General features: G+C 40.0%; 1 protein-coding gene across 2 annotated transcripts in view; it reads right to left on the bottom strand.

Annotated features, from left to right (window-relative positions):
* The window catches only part of atp11b (ATPase phospholipid transporting 11B), a 142,788-nt gene that overhangs the window by 118,383 nt on the left and 1,694 nt on the right, over positions 1-22,711 (bottom strand). For both annotated transcript variants that reach the window (XM_067995212.1, XM_067995213.1), the window contains exon 2: positions 2,800-2,916. In XM_067995212.1, coding sequence (XP_067851313.1) covers positions 2,800-2,916 — 117 coding nt within the window. The remainder of the gene's footprint in view (positions 1-2,799; positions 2,917-22,711) is intronic.

Raw genomic sequence — 22,711 nt, 5'->3', positions numbered from 1 at the left:
ACATTACAATGTTCAATAACTGACACGTGCAAAACAAAATTTGAATAAAGCTTTTCAGCCCGCATGCACAAAAAAAATCCATGTGTTTCATTCAGAATGGATAGAGAGAAACTATTGCCATTGGTGGAAGGGTCAAGAACCAGAGGACATAGACTTACGGTGACTGGCAAAAGTACCAAAGACGACATGAGGCAAAACTTTACACAGCGAGTGATTAGGATCTCACTGCCCAAGGGGGTGGTGGAGGCAGATTCAATCATGGCCTTCAAAGGGGAACTGGGTAAATACTTGAAAGGAAAACATTTGCAGGGCTACGGGGATAGGGCGGGGGAGTGGGACTAGCTGGAATCCTCTTGCATAGAGTTAGCATGGACTCGATGGGCCAAATGGCCTCCTTCTGTGCTGTAACCTTTCTATGATTAGAAAAAAGAATGACCTAATAGAGGTCTTTAAAATTATGAAGGGATTTGATAGGGTAGATGTAGAGAAGATGTTTCCACTTGTACGGTGTCCAAAACTAGAAGTCATAAATAGAAGATAGTCATTAATAAATCCAATAAGGAATTCAGGAGAAACTTCTTTACCTAGAGAGTGGTGAGAATGAGGAACTTGCTACCACAAGGAGTGGTTGAGGGGAATAACAAATACTCAAACTTGTGAAAGAGCACTGATTAAAGTTTTTGCTTCATGCAATAATCAGCCGTATGTCCCCTACAGAAGTATAAAATCTGCTGAGATCATCCATTATGTTCATAAGTAGAGAAGATGTTTCCACTTGTGGGGAGACCAAAACTAGTCACTAGTTACCCAGAGAATGGTTAGAATGTGGAACTTGCTACCGCAAGCAGTAGTTGGGGCAAATAGCATAGATGCATTTAAGGGGAAGGGAGAAAGGAATAGACGGATATACTGATAGTGTTAGAAGAGGGTTGGGAGGAGGCTTGTGTGGAGCATAAACACTGGCATAGACCAGATGGGCTGAATGACCTGTTTCTGTACTATACATTCTATATAATTCTATGTACTAGGTAAAGGTCCACTTGGTGCTATATTTGACATTCAAGGCAAGTTGTAGCAATGTGAAACAATGCCTACTTGCATACAAACATGCATTTTTTGATCTGCTACTGATATAGAAATAGAGTTAAACATAGCAAAAATACCATGGTGACTTACGAACAGTAATATTTACTGGTAGGTAGGTTTGAATTGTTAATAAGCAATATCTCTCTTTGCTACCTGTGCTGACCTAGAAATAACAAGTAAATCTACAGTACTGTGAAAATTGGCCTATTTTTGAAATGATCACTAAAAATGAATATTACCATCCCTAGCCAGGAAATTTGGTGGTCAATTCTGTTCTCAGAAACATGGAATTTTTTGGATTATCAGCTGCATTTGGGAGGGCTGTATTGTGTAGGGGAGATGAAGTGAAATGTTGTTGAAGAAGAAAGGTTCCCAAAAATATGATTTTATAGAGTTTTATAATTTCCAAGTACAAAACTATTTTCAGCATGTAAATTATTACTTCATATTCTTGATGTGGGACCCAATAGTCTTAATGTAATTATCAGTTTGTGTATAATTGTGGGCATGTAGTTGGCTATTCTCAGAATATGCTGACTTGGCACTGGTAAGTCCACTGGAATGTCCAAGTACATTCTGTCTCTTAATTTGGAATCGGAAGTACAATTTCAAAATTTGCAGACGACACCAAATTGGGGGGTATAATACTGAGGAAGACTGCAACAAAATACAAGACATTAATAAACTTGCAGAATGGGCATGTAATTGACAAATAAATTTCAATATAGATAAGTGTGAGGTGGTACATTTTGTAGGAAGAATAAGGAGACCATATACTGCTTGGATAATAAGAGTCTAAATGGGATAGAGGAGCAAAGGGATCTAGGGGTATAGATGCACAAATCACATAGTAATGACACAGGTTAATAAGACCATAAAAAAGGCAAACCAAGCATTGGGGTTCATTTATAGAGGGACAGAACTGAAAAGCAGAGAAGTTGTGTTAAACATGTATCGAACCTTGGTTAGACCACACGGAGTACTGTGAACAGTTCTGGTCTCCATATTATAAAAAGGATATGGAGGCACTGGAGATAATACCTGGATAACACAAGGATAATACCAGAACTGAGTGGATGTACTTATCCGAAAAGGCTGAACTGGCTGGGGCACTTTTCTCTAGAAAACAGAAGGCTGAGGGGTGACCCGATAGAGATCTTTAAGATTATGAAAGGGTTTGATAGGATAGACGTAGAGAAGATGTTTCCACTTGTGGGGGAGAACAAAACTAGGGGCCATAAACATAAGATAGTCACCAATAAATCCAATAGAGAATTCTGGAGAAACTTCTTTACTCAAAGAATGGCAAGAATGTGGAACTTACAACCACAAGGAGTAGTTGAGGTAAATAGCACAGATGCATTTAATGGGAAGCTAGATAAGCACGAGGGAGAAAGGAATAGAAGGATATGCTGATAAGGTTGGATGAAGTAGGGTGGGAAGAGGCTCGTGTGGAGCATAGACTATTTGGACTGAATGGCCTGTTTCTGTGCTTTAAATTCTATGTAATTACTACAGCTATGCGAGATCTTTTCAACAGAAAGGATCTGAATAATCAGATCAAAACATGATTAATATTATGGCAGCTATCACCAAGACAATCGTGTGAACTAAATTTCCTATAAATTACATGGATCGTTAGCACAATTCTGATAACTGTTTGAAAAAAAACAGATGTTACAAAACCATTGGTTGAATTACATTCCTCCATACCTTGGATGATACTATCCTATTGTCTGGAAACTTCTGTTGAACAAAATGACCGTACAGGGGGAAGTGATTGGCAACATAAATTGTCCTTGTGGGTGTCCGGTGTGGTGGATCTAATCCCTGCAACAGAAAATAAATTTGTCACTGGATGCATTTTATGTTATGTCAATAAGAACCAGAGATTTCAACATCAAAATTTAAATACCACTAATTTCTGGCATTTACTGAATAAAAAACTCATAACCCATCTTCGTGAACCTGACTAGTAAATGTGATCACAGTGGTACCTTAAAGCTGTAGGAAAAGTAGCAAACCATACCTGATAAGGTCAGTGTCTTGGAAATATGCTGAGCTTAAAAGGCAGGTGGAAACAGTGGACAGAATTTAAAGTACGTTTTTGTTAAAGCTGAAACAATAAACACAGATTCAACCAGGTATCTGCCAAGAGTAAGTTGGAAATGTAAGGCATGTGGCTCAAAGCACTATTGAAAGGCCAGGTATTTAAGGTGCAGAGAGATGTAGCCAGGACAGAGGTGCTTAGAATAGAGTGCCAGAGTGCAAGGTTCAGATGGTTTAAGAGCAGAGATTGTTTTAAACAGGGAGTAGTGATAAGGGGATGGCAACTTTAGGTTTTAAAAGCCTCTGGATTGGAGGAGAAAGGAAACACTGAGGGAGGCGAGACGTTCTACTGTTGTGTGAGGAACAGTAGGTTGGAATAGGAGATAGTTTTTTTTTAATATTCGTTCATGCGATATGGGTATCGCTGGCAAGGCCAGCATTTATTGCCCATCCATAATTGCCCTCGAGAAGTTGTTGGTGAGCCGCCTTCATAAACCGCTGCAGTCCGTGTGAAGGTTCTCCCACAGTGCTCTTAGGTAGTGAGTTCCAGGATTTTGACCCAGTGACGATGAAGGAACTCTGATATATTTCCAAGTCAGGATGGGGTATGACTTGGAGGGGAACGTGCAGGTGGTGTTGTTCCCATGTGTCTGCTGCCCTTTTCCTTTTAGGTGGTAGAGGTCGCGGATTTGGGAGGTCCTGTCGAAGAAGCCTTGGCGAGTTGCTGCAGTGACGGTGCACCAGTGGTGGTGGATGAAGTGCCAATCAAGTGGGCTGCTTTGTCCTGGATGGTGTCGAGCTTCTCGAGTGTTGTTGGAGCTGCACTCATCCAGGCAAGTGGAGAGTATTCCATCATACTCCTGACTTGTGCCTTGTAGATGGTGGAAAGGCTTTGGGGAGTCAGGAGGTGAATCACTCGCCACAGAATACCCAGCCTCTGACCTGCTCTTGTAGCCACAGTATTTATGTGGCTGGTCCAGTTAAATTTCTGGTCAATGGTGACCCCCACAGTGGGGGATTTGGCAATGGTAATGCCGTTGAATGTCAAGGGGAGGTGGTTAGACTCTCTCTTGTTGGAGATGGTCATTGCTTGGCACTTGTCTGGTGCGAATGTTACTTGCCACTTATCAGCCCAAGCCAGGATGTTGTCCAGGTCTTGCTACATGCAGGCACGGACTGCTTCATTATCTGAGGGGTTGCGAATGGAACTGAACACTGTGCAATCATCAGTGAACATCCCCATTTCTGATCTTATGATGGAGGGAAGGTCATTGATGAAGCAGCTGAAGATGGTTGTGCCTAGGACACTGCCCTGAGGAATGCCTGCAGCAATGTCCTGGGGCTGAGATGATTGGCCTCCGACAACCATTACCATCTTCCTTTGTGCGAGGTATGACTCCAGCCACTGGAGAGTTTTCCCCCAATTCCCAATGACTTCAATTTTACTTGGGTTCCTTGTTACCACACTCGGTCAAATGCTGCCTTGAAGTCATAGAGTCATAGAGTCATAGAGTTATACAGCACGGATAGAGGCCCTTCGGCCCATCGTGTCCGCGCCGGCCATCAGCCCTGTCTACTCTAATCCCATATTCCAGCATTTGGTCCGTAGCCTTGTATGCTATGGCATTTCAAGTGCTCATCCAAATGCTTCTTGAATGTTGTGAGGGTTCCTGCCTCCACAACCCTTTCAGGCAGTGAGTTCCAGACTCCAACCACCCTCTGGGTGAAAAAGTTCTTTCTCAAATCCCCTCTAAACCTCCCGCCTTTTACCTTGAATCTATGTCCCCTTGTTATAGTACCCTCAACGAAGGGAAAAAGCTCCTTAGTATCCATCCTATCTGTGCCCCTCATAATTTTGTACACCTCAATCATGTCCCCCCTCAGCCTCCTCTGCTCCAAGGAAAACAAACCCAATCTTCCCAGTCTCTCTTCATAGCTGAAGCGCTCCAGCCCTGGTAACATCCTGGTGAATCTCCTCTGCACCCTCTCCAAAGCGATCACATCCTTCCTGTAGTGTGGCGACCAGAACTGCACACAGTACTCCAGCTGTGGCCTAACCAGTGTTTTATACAGCTCCATCATAACCTCCTTGCTCTTATATTCTATGCCTCGGCTAATAAAGGCAAGTATCCCATATGCCTTCTTTACCACCTTATCTACCTGTTCCGCCGCCTTCAGGGATCTGTGAACTTGCACACCAAGAGTCAAGGGCAGTCACTCTCACCTCTCCTCTGGAATTCAGCTCTTTTGTCCATGTTTGGACCAAGGCTGTAATGAGGTCTGGAGCAGAGTGGTCTTGCTGGAACCCAAACTAAGCATGGGTGAGCAGGTTATTGGTGAGTCATTGGCGCTTGATAGTGCTGTTGACGACACCGTCCATCAGTGCATTAATCCTGATTTCAATACAAGTTTGCGTTAATGCTCATGATTCACATAGGAAATTTAAATTTAGCTTTTTATGCATTTATACTTCCCATATGAATTGCAGCATTTAAAAACGTCTGCAAATCGTGATTGTTAGCAACATTGAAGATGATGCAGGAAGGAGGAAGAGCATGTAGGATAGCATATTTGGAGCTCAGGAGAAACAAGAAAGTTTAAAGGCGCAACGGTCACATGGATACTGATGATACAGAGAAAGACAAGAAATGTGAGAGAGAGAGACATTCCAGGATCAAGCAAGCTTTGTCGTGAATTCTGCCCAGGACTGTGAGAAAAGTGCTCGGAGAGCCCTCCTCGGTCTGGGAGTTTGACAGATTTGAGCTTTATAGGAAATAGAAAAAGTTGAAGGAAAGTATTTAACATAGAAGAGGAAATCTAGCTCATTTGAGACAGCTTTAGCAATGAATGTGAAAATTCCAACTGATGGCCGAGTAAATTGTACATAAATTAAACAATTTAATATGGTCAAGCAAACAGCATAAAATTAGAATATATGAATATATTTAATAATTCAATACAATTATTTACAGCAGACTTAAATCTACTTAATCATGATCATATCTGTGCCTAACCTGCTGAGCTGTCTTGTTTTCCATTTTTTATTACAATTTCTCAAATTCACCTACCAGTGGTACAATCCTCAGGGGCCATTTGCATTATAATTTGTCTTGCAGCGTAAAGAAAGCTGGAGAGAGGGGGCACCTTTTGTTCATGTATTACTCTCCATTATTTTATAAACAAAAATGATACTTAGAAACTCAAAAAAAATCCTTTTTCCTGCTGGCATGGAGAGGTTTACGCACAGTTTCCATTCCTGCTAAGACATCCCTATAATTTCAATTGTGCCCGAGTGCATCCTGGAGTGGTTCCACCTGACCCCTGGAAAATTTACACTCTCAAGGATATGGCTTCCTGGGGCCAGATAGCTTCACCCACAGGCTAGTTTCAAATTGCACGTACCACAGTTTGCAATACAACCTTAACCACACGTTTCCTGTAATTGACGCCAACAGAGCAACTGAGCAAAGCCTAGTCAAGGGCCTTATTAATAATGTTAAAAAATAGTTTGGAGAGCATAATTTTCTTTTATGAAAGGGGGAAGTAGTATTATGAAAAAGTACCCGTTCTAAAGTTTCCTCCCCGTTTAAGTGCTTGTAAATCAAAAATGAATAACCAACTCAGAGTGTGACAAATCTAACAGAGGGCTCTGATGACCCAGACCAGAAGAACAAAGCCAAAGAAGCTTATAGTCAAACTTTTGGATATTCTACTGTATCGTTCCTTCTAGTCAATGTGATACTACGTGGTGCATTTACCCACTGGGAACCAAAACTTAAGTATTTTTATAAAATACATACACTATTGCATGTGACTGATAACCACTGGGCTCTTTCAAAGAGCCGGCACAGGCACGATGGGCTGAATGGCCTCCTCCTGTGCTGTACCTACTATGATTCTATCATGTTGGTTTCTATTTGATCAACCCAAACTTCCAAAAATGCGATTTTGGCAATAGGTGATCTAATACAGAACTGTTAAATTGGAATATTTTCATGATTATCAAATAAAAAGCCGCACCTGCAGCCAACTTGGATTTTGTCTGCTAATACCCAGAAAAACAGCACAAACACTTGGACTTCATTATCACCAAGTATAGCAACAGTGGATCCCAAGCATAATTCAGCAAAAATCAAAAGCAGAAATGACATTTTTGTTTCAATATTAACAAATAGTACAAAAAGCCACAAGAATTCAAGTGTTTTCCAAACACTAGCTTATCACCGCAGCACAACTAAAAAGGCACTGAGCAACATTAATAAGCACTAGCACATTACCAATGCTCTTGAAACTAAAACTTTAATTGATCATAGCAACAATCCAAATTATATTATTGCCGTAGCATTAGGCCTTTACATAATGGGTCATTAAAGAAGGGAGATTTTCAAGGCGAATTTCCTTACAAGTTTTTGGTGATCTTAGTATCAACTCTTTGGAACAACACTTTTCGTAGCCCTGATCAGATGTTGAGCTCCAAGCCCACATTAATACTAACTACTGCACCATGGTGATTTATCATTTGCCACACCAACCATCCTTTAAGCCATTTTAAGACTTCCCAAATAGTCTAGTGAGTTTATGCAGCAAGTAAAAGCCATACATGCTAGTTTAATCTGTGCTGGATCAAGTGATCTACAGCAGTTAAGGGTACTATATTTGGCTTCAGAATCCATAGGTTAGAAAGGGGAGACATGTTTAGTACTTCTGATTCTTGACTAATCACTCTTCTGGAAGTGATTGTGAGGGCAGAGTTGGGCTTGGTTGTGGTAACCCTGTGACTGAATAGTTGCAAATACTGCCAAGACAAGATAATTATGGATTAGTACAATCATTCGGTCCATCTTAGTTCATCTATCCATTATGCCCCCAGGTCTCCTCACTGCAACACCCAATTGGTTCCAGAGGTTTTACCTTCACTACTCTATCTGGGTGCATATTCCATGCATTGATCCCTCTGTGTGAAGAACAACTTCTTGATACTAGTTCTAAATTTGCCTTTACTAGTTTTAAGCAATGTTTCCATGTTCTACTCTTACAATTTAAGTAACGTCCTGGATTAATCTTTTCTAAAATGCCTACTGCCTTGTATACTTCTATGAAATTATCTCGACTTTCAAGGTTGAAAAGCCCAAGTCTCTACAATCTTTTCTCATAATTCAGAGATCTAACACTTACGGCTTTTCTCTGCAGTGTCTTCAACGCTTGAATGTCTCCCTTGCATCTCAGTGACCAGAACTGGACGCAGTACGCAAGGTGTAATCTGACCAGAGCGTTACATAGTTTGATCATGACAACTTCTGACTTGTATTCTATCATTCTCGCTATATAGTTCAACATTATATTGGCTTTATTGATTGCTGCTCGGCTTTGGTTAGACATGTTCAGCGTCAATTCTAAGACACCTAGGTCTCTTCCATGGAGCACGTGTATGTTGCCCATTTTTCCTTCTGGCATGCAGTACTTTACATTTGTGTTAAATTTTATCAGCCCACAAATATTTTGTCCAGCTCATTTGGTAATTTCTGAGCTGCCTCATCTGAATCCACTGCTATTCCTACAGTAGAATATGCAACTATGACCAATTTATATTGGATTTCTAAGTCATTGTTGTAAATTCGAAACAATGGTGAATGAATGATTGAACTAGCACGTATATAGCAAGGGAGAAAATTGTCCAAGCAAGACCGTTCATTAGTGGAGAACCATTTTTTTTATTGTAGCGTGCCATCTACTAAGAACTGAATTAAGGATGCCCAAACTTAATTCATTAAGCAAGAGAATAACTCCATCCTATCAGTATCTCTTGCACTCAAAGTCAAAAATACAGGAGGAACAATTAGAAGACATATTGTTTAAGATAAGTTCAACAACCCATTGATGTGGGAAAGTGTAGCATTTCCACTTTATTTTAAATCAAGACACAAACTTTAACTGTACTGATTAAAATAAGTGAATCTGATCATTACTATGATCACTCGCTATGAAATAAGACAATTCGGAATAAGCCTCACCTCATCACGTGCTTACTTGATCCACCTTCAGAAAGATCGAAGAAATAAGACATGGGTATCTGACTGAGGTGACATGGGCTGCTATTGTTACACCACTGAAGCAAGCTATCATACACGATATAGGGGCGAGAGTCAATTCATACAAATGATGCTCAAGCTGCTTACAGAGCAACTGACGTCACTTAAACACAAGGTGTCTGCAGCAGACCCGAATATGTAACAGTCACATTACTGGGAGTATATTATAGTCATATGTGGGAGATTTTAACTATGCAAGAATAACAGTACAAGGCAAACACTTGTGGTGTAAAAAGGCTTGTTATCTCATTAATATGTTGCTACTCTAATAAGGAAGAAAGCACTACTTGGCAGTTTCTGGGTAATGAGGTAGAGAAAGTAGATGACCAAAACATTGGGGAACACTTGGGATCAATGACCACAATGTAATTACGTTCAGTGTAAGAACAGAAAATGAAATAGATATATATAGAAATCTAAGATCGGAGAAAAGCAAATTAGGGAGAGTTTTATAAAAGAACCTTGTCCTCATTAACAGAAGGAAAAATTAGCCAACACGAATATAAATCAGCAATGGTAAGCATATGAACAGGAGGTAGAAAGGGTACAAATCAAGTATATTCCAGAAAAGGGAGCGTGTCGAAGGCTGGGTTCCATGAATGAAGTAAATTGGGTCAAATTTGAAATTTTTTAAAAATTAGTGCTTACAGGGCAAATAATAAAAAAATCCAGGCTAAAATAGAGGAAAGCTACGAAAAGGGAGATCACAAGGAATGAAACAAAAGTAGCAAAAGGGCAATAAAAAGGTTTTCTACAGCACATAAGTAGTACGAAGGCATTAAAGGTAGAGTCATTAAGAGATGAAGGAATCAAGTTTGTAGCGGTGGATGAGGGACTGCTACATACTAAATACTCTGTCCCACTTTAGGGGAGGAAGTGGATATTGAAAATGTAGAACCACCTGAAGTGGATATAGAACCGTTAGTAAAGGTAAGTGGTACTAAAGACGCTACTCAAATTCAAGGTACACAAATCACCAAGTCCTGATGATTTACATCCAAGGAATGATTGGGGAGAAATAAGAGTCTTTGACTATAAATTTTCAAAATTCTGTGGGAAGAAAAGTATCCCTGAAGACTGGAGTGGGGATGTTTCCACTTGTGGGGAGTCCAAAACTAGGAGCTATAAAGATAGTCACTAATAAATCCAATAAAGAATTCAGGAGATACTTCTTTACTCAAGAGCGTGGTGAGAAAGTGGAACTCATGCTATATATAAAGAGAAACAACAGATATACTGTCATCAGAACTTAAAAAATTAAGTAGAAGGCACTAAAAAGGGAAAAAAAAGGGACAGGGAAGAAACAATTGCTCCAAATGCAGAGAAAAAGGAGGAACAGATACTCTAATCTAATTGGAGTATTTGATTCTTCCCCCTGAATTCCACCAGAACCGAAACAGAAGAGATAAGCAAGCATTTTGGTAAAGGGTTACATCTAAAAAGCTAACCTGTCTATTCTCTTTACAAAAGTTGACAGACCTGCTATGTATTTCCAACATTTCCTACTTTTGTTTCCGATTACTAGTATTTGCAGTATTTTTCCCCTTTTTACTAGCTCAAAATATAATGAATATATATTGCTTTTTTAATATACAATGATTAAGTCACCTGGAATATAATCCTACAGTACAAAACAGCCATATTCTCTGAATCACAAAAATTGGCATTATACAGTAAATGGTATACTGCATTACATATTACAGCAACTATGTTCAACATTTAACTGCAAACTAAGAAAATGCTAGCCTGGAACAGGAATACAACCGGCCTGAGGAAGGGAACAATTAAGTGAAGTGTCAACAAACTTTCATCCAATGCCTCTCTATTATGTTCATATAAACAATATAACACAACATAAGTTCAAAAATTAAAAAAAATCAGAGCACCTAACTATAAACATTTTAATATCTGATCTATGGTATGCCCCACAAAATGCAGGGCATCAAAAAATTAAAAACTTAATTTTCCTTAACAGAAGAGTCAGAAATGCAGGATTCAGACCTGCAAGAAAGGATACTGATAAACACAATTTCACCATGTACTAAAAAGCCTAAAAATGTTATTTCTTTTAAACCCACGAAAAGGAATTACCCTTTTCAGCATTTTGAAGTATTTGTAGAGGAGAGTTTGGCACCTCATTAAAAAAAATTACCATACCTTTTTTAAATTCAGTATCTCTGTGATAAGTACAAATCACTTACAAGTCTGAAGAAGGTGCTCATGGGCAATTGAGTGTATCTGATAAATTTCTGCTTTGTCCAATATTAAAAGACACCACAAATCTGTTACAAGAAATCTCTTCAACCAGTTTGATAAGTTAATGCTCAAGGACAGAAAGTTTAAACCTACTTGTGCAGAGCACCAATAGTTCCCAGAATGCTTACTTTTGACAGGAAACTTAAGTTACTTTTAAAGGGTCAAATTGGGGGAAAAAGGATGCCAGTCAGGTGGCACTGTCACCAAGTAAGGTAGTGCCTCAGATTCTATGCATGGGGTAGGACAGGTTCTCATTCAGCTTAGATACAGGCCAGAATTCGGAAGACATCAGGTGCTTCCCCAAGGAGACAGGAATCAATGTCTCACCTTGGCCACACTCATGTTTTTTTGGAGTCAGCTTCTAAGCAACGTTTGTTCTTCTACATTATGTTAACTGAAAACTAAGTGTGTGGGTAGGGCATGCTCAGCAGCACTGAAAACCACTTCCAGCACTAACATGCAAAACCTGTGAAATGCAGTTTACACTTAACACACGGGTTTTAAAAAAAAGGCTTTACATTTTACATTTCAAAAAAACTGAACAGAAGCTAACATTATCCAACTACTGGGTAACTAAATATTCAAATACTACCATTCCATAAAAGTTTACTTCCCTGCAATAATGTATTACATTTAGAAGGCCTGAAATAGAGCACCCAATCCCAGGCAGTATCTAATCTCCTTTCTTAAAAACTGCCCCTCAACAACATCTGCAGCAAAGGGATCAGCTTTCACACGTAAACTAATGACACCCAGCTCTAGCTTGCCACCACCTCTCCGTTCCCCTTAACAGGTTATAACAGCATACAGGCTATGTCTTGGATGAGTCATAACTTCCTTTAAGTCAATGTCAGGAAGACTGTCATCATCTTCAGCTCTGTCACAAGCTTCCCCCTCTTACCACCGACTCCATCACCCTCCTCTGCCACACTCTCAAAAGGTGGAATCTGGCTGCTCACAACCTGTTCAATCCTGAACTGAGCTTTAAACAGCACATCCTATCAACGAGATCACTTACTTCCACCTTAGTAATACTGTCCCCCTCCACCTCCACGTCAGGTTCTCCATCACTGTAACCCTTATACATACTTCTGTCACTCTCAGACACAACTACTCTAATGGTCTCCTTGCTTGACTTGACCCTGCACTAACGGCAACTTGTACAAAATCTGCCACATGTATTGTGTGCTAATTGTCTATCAGCCCCACCCTCATTAACCTACATTGGTTCCCTGTTCCCAAATGCTTTAAATTTAAAATCCTCATCTATAAATTCCCTCATCACCTGGCCCTACCCTATTGCCCCAAACCCTACATACACAGAAATCAGAGTTGGAGCAGAGTATCACCCCCTTCCCCACTTTGCCCCATTTTTGATGACACAGCCTTCAGTCACTTTGGTCCTACTTGCTGGATTCCCTCTGTAAAACCGCCACTTCTGAAAACATTCTTAAAACCCATGTTTTCAACCAAGCTTTTAGCCAACATTCAGAATCTTTCCCTTCCTACCGAGGCATCTATTTCCTTACGCTTATTTGTGAAATGCAAGGAGTCTTACAACACCAGGTTATAGTCCAACAGCTTTATTTGAAATCACAAGCTTTCGGAGCTTTCCTCCTTCGTCAGATGAGTGTAGGATTCCATAAAGGCACAGCATATATAGTCAGAGAACAATGCCTGGTGATTACAGATAATCTTTCCAACTGCCCGTGATCACACCACGGCAGAGATATAATCAAAGCAGCGGATGGTGTTCAGACAGAGAAACATTACATCCCAGACTACTGAATACATAAGCGGTCAGAACACAAAGACAGAGAGAGAGAGAGACATCCGAAAGGCAGAGAAAGAGAGAGAATGACCAGTTGTATTAAAAACATAACTTTTTTTTGTTGGTGGGGTTACATGTAGCGTGACATGAACCCAAGATCCCGGTTGAGGCCGTCCTCATGGATGCGGAACTTGGCTATCAATTTCTGCTCAACGATTTTGCATTGCCGGGGAACACTTCAGCAGTCAAGGACATTCAGCCTCTGATCTTCAGGTAAGCGTTCTCCAAGGCAGCCTTCGAGACACACGACAACGCAAATCCCTCCACGGCCTCACCCCTCCCTATCCCTACAACCCTCCGAGATCTCCGCGCTCTTCCAATTCTTGCCTCTTGTGCATCCCCAATTTTAATCGCTCCACCATTGGCGGCTGTGCCTTCAGCTGCCAAGGCCCTAAGCTCTGGAATTCTCTCCCTGAATCTCTATCTCTTGACCTCTCCCTCCTCCTTTACGATGCTCCTTAAAACCTACCTCTTTGACCAAGCTTTTGGTCACCTGTCCTAATTTCTCACGTGGCTCGGTGTCAGATTTTGTTTGGAAATCACTCCTGTGAAGCACCTTGGATGTTTTACTGCGTTAAAAGGTGCTATATAAATGCAAGTTGTTGTTGTTGGTGGTGTTATTCCTGGTACTGTGGAATCCATCCCATATTGTAAACTGGGATGATGTCACAACTTCAAGTGCTAAGACAAACTGGACCATTCTACTTCAAGTGGTTCTGTATAATATAAGCTGACTATAAAAGATTAGGTAATGGAGAAAGGAGGGTTACAGGGCACATTCTGCAGGCTTTTTAAAAAATTTGTTCATAGGAATGTGGACATCGCTGGCAAGACCAGCATTTATTGCCCATCCCTAATTGCCCTAGAGAAGGTGGTGATGAGCCGCCTTCTTGAACCACTGCAGTCCATGTGGTGGAGGTTCTCCCACAGTGCTGTTAGGTAGGGAGTTCCAGGATTTTGACCCAGCGACGATGAAGCAACGGCGATATATTTCTAAGTCAGGCTGGTGACTTGGAGGGGAACGTGCAGGTGGTGCTGTTCCCATGTGCCTGCTGTCCTTTTCCTTCTAGGTCGCGGGTTTGGGAGGTGCTGTCGCTGGCTTCTGTGATGGTGGGGATATCGGGAGGAGGCTGAGATGGAACAGCCACTCGGCACATCTGGCTAAAGATGGTAGTTTTGTACCAATCACTGAGTTATGAATAAACAAACCGCCAGGCTATGATGCAAAAAGGGTAGTCTTTAAATTAATGAAGACACGAATATCATCCAAATAGCCAAATTACTGCAAGATCTGCCATGGATGCATTTGACAATGGGATATAGATGGCAGCTAGGGTATTCTGCTTCTGATATGTATGCTTTAAAAAGTCTTAGATTTTCAAACAGACTTTCAAAATAAATTCCTAGAGCTTCCATTTTCAGAGAACACTTGATCATACAGATCAGCCTCATCAAAGCCTGAACACCTCTGCCTTTCAAAAAGGCCATGATGTGGAGATGCCGGTGATGGACTGGGGTTGACAATTGTAAACAATTTTACAACACCAAGTTATAGTCCAACGATTTTATTTGAAATCTACAAGCTTTCGGAGGCTTCCTCCTTCCTCAGGTAAATGTTTACCTGAGGAAGGAGGAAGCCTCCGAAAGCTTGTAGATTTCAAATAAAATCGTTGGACTATAACTTGGTGTTGTAAAATTGTTTACAATTGTCAAAAAGGCAACACAGGTATTATGCCAAAATCCAAGAGATCCAAGCTTGGACAAAAACCTGAAGAAAAAGTGTTTCCTGTCTTCATTTCCTCTCCAGGATCCCAAAAGTGATTTTCACCCACCCCAGTACTTGTGGAAATTCCAATATGCGTCTTACTTTGGAGTCATCGCAAAGGTGAGTACTGATGAAGGCCATTTAGCCCATCCTTTTAGAGAAGTATGTTTTCCCATCATAGCATTTACACCTTGAATGACTCTAGAGTTTCTGCCTTCATATGCTACCCAGGCCATTGCAAGTATGGAGTCACTCTTTGCATGAAAGGATACTTCCTACATCAGCCCTGAAATTGCCTTTTAATAGTTCGAACTATGTGTATTAGCTCAATGTAGTTCTTAGGGTTAACCTTTTCTGGTCCACAATATCTAAGGAGCCCTCAAATATGCCTCTTTTCAAGGCTAAAGAGTCCAAGTTTCTCTAACATAATAATCAGACCACCATATCCAGTGTTTCTTCCCAAAATTGTGCCTGTTAGACATCAAGAAAATCATCAGCCTACCAGTTAACAAATCTTCTGTTGAAGTCCTAAGATAGCCCTGAATACCATCTCTAAACTCAACACTCGTTTAGTATGCTCAATTTACATGTGGAATTAAATGAATGTAGTGCAGCTCCTGAAACAAAGTTGCCACCTTTCTTGCCCTCCATTCTCCATTTTTGCTTTTATGAAAAATTGTATGTCCTTGTTCTATACCCATGTTTTCCTATTGCCTCCACTGGTCAAGAAGAGGTCACAGCCTACATCAAGGCCATATAAGTTTGATCACCCCGATACAAGCATGGTACAAAGCTTTTAATGTGACTGTGTGCTTGGTTTGGAATTTAACAAACATGGAAGAAAAATTAAACAGATTTTACTGAAAGGTGTATTCAGCATGTTGCACAGCAATACACTGCTTTATCAATGAATCTGTCCAACTTCAAATAACATTTAAATTCACTTCCTGTATTAAATTAAAACACAATTTTATCAAAACAATGTTATCAGCCTTAAGTAAAATAGTATTTCAAAAGTCAGATTCAATGTATCAAATTACCATAAGAATGGTGGCAGCCTTGATAATAATTTGATTAAAATGACTAAGGATTTGCAGTTATTGGATAACCTTTTAAAAGTATCTTTAAACCTCAAGAGGTTGACCGCATCATCAGGCTGGCAAGGGAAATAAATCGGTGGCTGTTCTCGATCATACCAGTGGTCTGAATTAGAAGAAGCACTTGAGAACAGTCTTTCATGCCATTCCTCAGTCTCATTTCCCAATAGATTTTCCTCTGCCCATCCTTTCAGAATTTTTCTCCATATTTTCCACAGCCTGTTTATATATATCCCTTTTGAAATTAAATTTCTTTTGTCTCTAATGAACTTTTTACAACCACCACTAACCAAAAATATGTTCAATATATACTGTTATATATTTCACCCACTCTTCTACCCTCAACACCCCTACTGATTCCACATCAACATGTTATCCTCATTACACCTGTCCATTTATTTGCTTAACCTCAGTCAATAAAAGGGTTTTTGTGGCAAAATTTTCATTCCAAATTTTTATACTTTGCTCAAGCTTTGCATTATCGTAAAGTGGTGAATTAAAAAAGTATTACATTTTAAGACAGCATAGCATGTCAAAGACAGGTTCTATTTCCTATTCAACTGAGTTCCCAATCTCAGCTGCAACTGTTGTGGGAAGGATCAGAGAAGAACAAGTATCACTGAAATTGAGCAGGAAAAGAAGAAAAACATTAATAAAGGTGGAGTCCTGTCAATTTAATTTCCGGTCTCCCTTAAATTGGATCACAAAAGATTATTTTTTTTTCTCCCAGGCAGCCGATAGTGGATTTTAGGCAGGTTATCCGGCACAAATAAAAAAGGAAAACAACAGTGAAAAAACAAGAAACAGCATCACAACAACCCATAGGCAAACTATAATATTCTTGTTTTCCCCCCCGGGGCTGACAGTTGCTGGGATAAATAAATTGCATTTAGTTGATTACATAAATGTACTGAAAATGCATGATCAACACATCTTAATTGTGTAAAAGTCTTCAGTCCAACGTTATCAGAGGGAGAACAGACAGCATTTAATACAGACAAAACGTACACCCCAAAGACAATCTTTTAAAAATTTGAAGGGGGCATTTGCCATGTAGCTGAGACTCTGGAAAATGTAGCAATTATGTGTTAATAACAATATAATTGGTAACGCATAGTTTTACTGAAATTTTTGCAATTAACTACAAACTTAGAGGCAGTGAACTTTCAAGTAACATCATAAACCACAACAGTAAAGTTCAAATGGTTAGTAGTGGCCATTTATAGCAATGATAACATCACTGCTTGGAAATTGCTCTTATGTAGAACTTCTGTTCGACGCTGAGCTGAGTTTCTACATCCGGTCCATCACCAGGTCTGTTTACTTGCATCTGCAAAACTTCACCCTGCCTAACCTCTACGTTATCTACCTGACCCACACTGCTACTGACACTCTTATCCATATCACTGTCACTTCAAGTTTCAGCTTCTCCAACACTCTCCTTGCTGACCTCCTGTGCTCTACCCTACACAAACTATAGCTCATCCAAAACACCAGGTCCATATCCTGATCCCTGCACGCCACCTCTGTTCTTGCATATCAATTTCAAAATCCTTGTCCTCATCTTCAAATCTTTTTAATGGCTTCACTCCATCCTACCTGTACAATCTTCTGCAAACTTGCATCTCAGCAGGCACTATCTGCTTTTCCAACTCTAGTCACTGTGTGTTTTTCCTCCTACCTCCCCTTTATTATCTCTTTAAAGAGGCATGAATCACCATAATGTTGCACTCCAACTCTCTCTGTAAACCTCTTGGACAATGCTTTTGGTTACCTTCCCTAACTTCTGCTGTGTATATATTGTTTCTCCTATAAAGTGCCTTGGGACAATTGTTACGTGAAAGGCACTCAATTAATGTTGTTTAGTGTTGACGTGCGCAGTTTTATTTCATATTTACAATAAAAGGGTAGTGCCCAACATCGGTGGGCAGGGCATTCCATGTAGTTGATTCGTAACGTCATCCTCAATGAATCAAGTTTTAGCAAATAATAATATGCAGTTGATTGCCAAAAAATCAGTGCACGTGGATTTTATGCAACGGAACATTCAATTTTGACAAAAGCAGTTAAACCAAAGTTATAGGTTCTCCAATTATTCAACTGGTTAAATCAGTGAGTAGCTGAGCAATACAATTTATATTTTTATAGAGCTCCTCACAGCACTTTACAAGGGGATAAGCCCTGGACATTGAGCAGGAAATGATAGAAAATGGGGGAGAAGGGGAAAACCAAAGACAGGCCAAGTTAGGTTTTAGGAAACATTTAAACGTGGGGAAAAAGCTAATATGGCAAATTGGAATTGAATTTCAGATTTCAGGGGGATAAGTGGCTGAAAGATCAGCCTCTGAGAGTGACCACAGTGAGTTCAGGAAAAAAAACAGTAATCCAGAATCAGGATAGAATGTAGAGAGAAAAAAGATTTGAAGATGACAGCAATGATCTTGAAATTAGTTTGTTGGGATACAGGGAGTCAGTGAGCTAGCCAAGAACTGGTGTAATGTGAGAGTGTGAATTTGACCGGGAGAGGACCTGGGGCGGAGAGTTCTCAATTAGCTGAAGAGTGGATGAAGATAGGAAGGCCACTGTGGAGTGTATTTGAGAAATTGATCCTCGAGGTGAAAAAGGCATCAATAAAGTTTTCTAAAGTGCTGGGCATGAGGTAAGAGCCAAGCAAACTCATGGTAGAACAGAAGGCTGACATAATGCACCACTAGGTTGAGCAGGCAGCCATGGATTTGATGAGAGAGATGTAGGTGCTTGCATGAACCAAAGAACATGGCTTTAGTCTTTCCAACACTGAGCCATTGGAAATCTCAGCACATCCTGGAATTGATGTAGGATAGGCATTTAAGATAATGCAGCAGCAGCCCTAGGGCCAATGGGGATGGCAAGAGTTAAAATTGCATGTTATCTATTTAAATGTGGTGGCTGCCCCCACGGGTTAGCATATAAACTGGGAAGGTCCCAGATTAGTTCTGTGGTTAGCTAACTTTTGACAAGGCAGCAGTAGGGGGTCCGACAACCAGCCTCAATTACAGAAAGAAAAATCAGCAATGGCTCCCAATGCCTTGGTAATGGCACTGGGTGGAAACAGGATTGGGCTCAGCCCCCTAGCCCCTCAACACGATGACTAAATAACTTGCCAACATTGTATAAGCTCACAAATAAAAAGTCGTTTGAACAAGGTACTGAAGGGCATCCACTATTTGTGGAACTGCAACCAAGAGGTTAACATCTTGAGGAGGGGAAGAAAATGGTCAGAAATGGATAGGGAGAAAAAGTCTAATAAAAAAAATTAACTGTTCAAATCAGCATTGACCTACTCCTTATTTCAGGCATGTGATAAGTGATGCTTAGATCAGACTGCCAACAAATTGTGAACTAGGAGATCACAGTCCTTTTCTCTGAGGGGAGCAGAAAGAGTCAGGAAGTCAGAAAAACAATGCTGTGGGGCTTTTGAACCTTTGCCTAAGGAACAATGGTTTTAGTTGTCCAACAGTTTCACAGAAATAACTAATCTTCTAGTCACAAGTTTACATTGAAATAAATCACATCAAATCTTCAACTGTTATCAGCCACTGCCCTCCAATCTCTCCCTCAAAAGGAAGGTCTGAGTTTCACATTCTGTTACCAGCCAGGTTTAAGCATTCCTTATCACGTCTGAAATGATGAATAACTAAATTCTTCCAAACATTTAAACAACGAATGCAATGTGATAAGTTTGGACTTTCAAAAAACTTTTTAAATGTAGACAGTAGATGTAAATTGACATTTTTCAGATCACCAAGATTCAGCTAACAGAATCACCCAAGGATCTGTGTTGGGACCTCTTGTTTACCACACACACAAATGATTTGGGCATGGACATAGAGAATATATAAGCTTTCTGACAATACTAAATTTGGGGGAAATATCAATCAATGAGAAAGCAGATGGGAGATTGCAGGAGACAGCTTGAAAAATATGGAAAATGCAATTCAATCTAGACAAATTACATTTTCGGGTATCTTTACTCTTTTTAAAAACTCAATTATTTTAACTTCCCAGTTTCAGACTACTCTTGCATGTGATCCCTGTTTCATATGTCTCAGTATTACTACTTGCTCAGCTATCCAAGTAAATTCATAATGTAGCCAGGCAATGAACAGTAGTTTATTTCAACTACTGTTCTTACCACATGCCCCTATGTGATCCTCCTTGTCTTCAGAAAACAGCAGAATAACATTACATTAGACTTTCACTTGGGCTTTAACCACCTCTAGGGTGGTTAAATTTTTATTAAATAGTAAAACAAGTGACTGGTAACATTAACATTTTTAATTTTTTTAAAACAGTAGTTAAGCCTAGCTAGTCCATAAATGCTGTGAAAATCTAGGACAGAAGTAATAGAACAATACAAACTGTTAAATGCCATCAGAATAATGACCAGGACTATGCAGATTTTTTAAGCAGCCAGTTAAACACACGCAAACAAATCCCACAGGGAGTTGAATGGCCCTCAGACTTCAGGCACACAGAAACCAATTAAAATCTGTAAGAGTTGTATCAAGTTAAACTGGAACTTGATTTCTGTAAGTGAGGCTGGTTTTTAATCCCTAATGAATTCTTCATAGAATTAAAGCAGCAAATACCAAGCAAACTGATGGAAATGAAACATTTTTGTCAGATTGAGTATAACAGTAAGGATGAACTAACAAAGAATGGAAATACCATCTATTCCCAATAATTTAGCATATTAGATTCTCAATTTAAAGTCTGTTTTTGCAGACAACTGAATTATTCAATAATTTTAATTAAATAACTTAATTAACAGTACTTACTTCAAGCGACTTTAAATTAAAAGTAGACTGTATACCCTAAACAATAAAATTCTGATAATGCAGTGACAATAGAGAAATCTAGGGGTGTGGATACGAAGATCTTTAAAAATCAGGAGAGCAAGTGGAGAATACCATATAAAGGGGAAATTAATTCTGGACTTTATAGGGGCATTGAATACAAAAGCAAGGATTTGATGAATTTCTACAAAACACTGTTTATGCCATAGTTGGGAGTACTGTGTACGGTTTTAGGTACCCAATTATAGAAAGGAGCCACAGGCAAGGTGCAAAGTAAATTAACTAGGATGATAGGGATGATAGAATATAGTAGAGAGGGTTGTATGATGGTTGGAAGATGGGGAGGGAGAGACCTAACAAAAGTGTTCAAAATCATTGAGGGTTTGGAAGGATAAATAATAAAAGATTCCCATTGGTAGTTGTACTATGGTAACATAGTGGCATAACCAATGATTAGTACTAGAAGCATCAAGGGGTAGGTTAGAAGAATATTTTCATGCAAAATATTAAAATATGGAATGCAATGCTAAAAGTGGCCATGAAGCTGAGTTGATCACAATATTTAAGAGGGAATTAAAAATGTAAAGAAAAAAATAATAAAAAACGCATGGGAAAAGCAGAGAAATTAGGTTAGGGGATATAGCTCCAAGAGTTACCACTATCATTGGCACAACAGCTCAAAGGCCTTCCTACTGTGCTGAAATTTATATGATTCTAAAATACTCAAGTATCCCATACTAACCATTGTAGACAATATTTTTACAGCAACCTCAGCATCCTATTTGACCCTGAACTGAGCTTCTAACCCCATATTCTCTCCATCACAAAGACCGCCTACTTCCACCTCGCCTCGCCTTATCTGCTGCTGAAACCCTCGTCCACGCTTTTGTTACCTTCAAACTCAACTATTCTAATGCTGTCCCAGCTTGCTTTCCATCTTCCAACCTCCATAAACTCATCCAAACGTCTGCTGCCCATATCCTAACCCATACCAAGTCCCGCTCAGCCATCACCCCTGTGCTTGTTGACCTACATCAGCTCCCTTTCCACCAATGCCTTGATTTTAAAATTCTCATCCTCATATTCAAACTCCTCCATGGCTTCACCCCTTCCTATCTCTAACCTCCTCCAGCCCTACTACCCTCCAAGAACTCTACATTTCTCCAACTCTGGCCTCGTGCATTCCCCATTCCCTTCACCCCACCCCACCATTAGCAGCTGCGCCTTCAGCCGTATACGCCTTGAGCATGAATTCCCTCCCTAAACTTCTCCGACTCTCTCTCCTCACAACCTACCTCTTTAACCAAGCTTTGTCACCCATCCGAATATCATCATCTTTGGCTCGGTGTCAATTTTTGTCTGACTATACTCCTGGGAAAACGTGCCATTGCACTTCACGTGTTAAAGGTGATTTAAATGCATGTTATTCAATCTTCCTACAAATGTTTCTAAAGGATTTGTAGCATGTGATTTATGTGATGTACTAATACTATAAGCACTTGAAAGATACAAATTAAGAGCATACACTAGCATAGATGAAATATTACACCTCGGTGTCAGCACGGCTCAGCGGTAGCACTGACCTCCAGCTCAGCGGTAGTGGGTTCAAGCCTTACTCCAGGCACTTGAGCATATAATCCAAACTGACACACCAGTGCAGTACTGAAGGAGTGCTGCATTACCAAAGGTGTCATCTTTCA

This window comes from Heptranchias perlo, chromosome 13, assembly GCF_035084215.1.
Source record: "Heptranchias perlo isolate sHepPer1 chromosome 13, sHepPer1.hap1, whole genome shotgun sequence".
Lineage (NCBI taxonomy): Eukaryota > Metazoa > Chordata > Chondrichthyes > Hexanchiformes > Hexanchidae > Heptranchias > Heptranchias perlo.
This window is presented reverse-complemented; position numbering and strand designations above follow the sequence as displayed.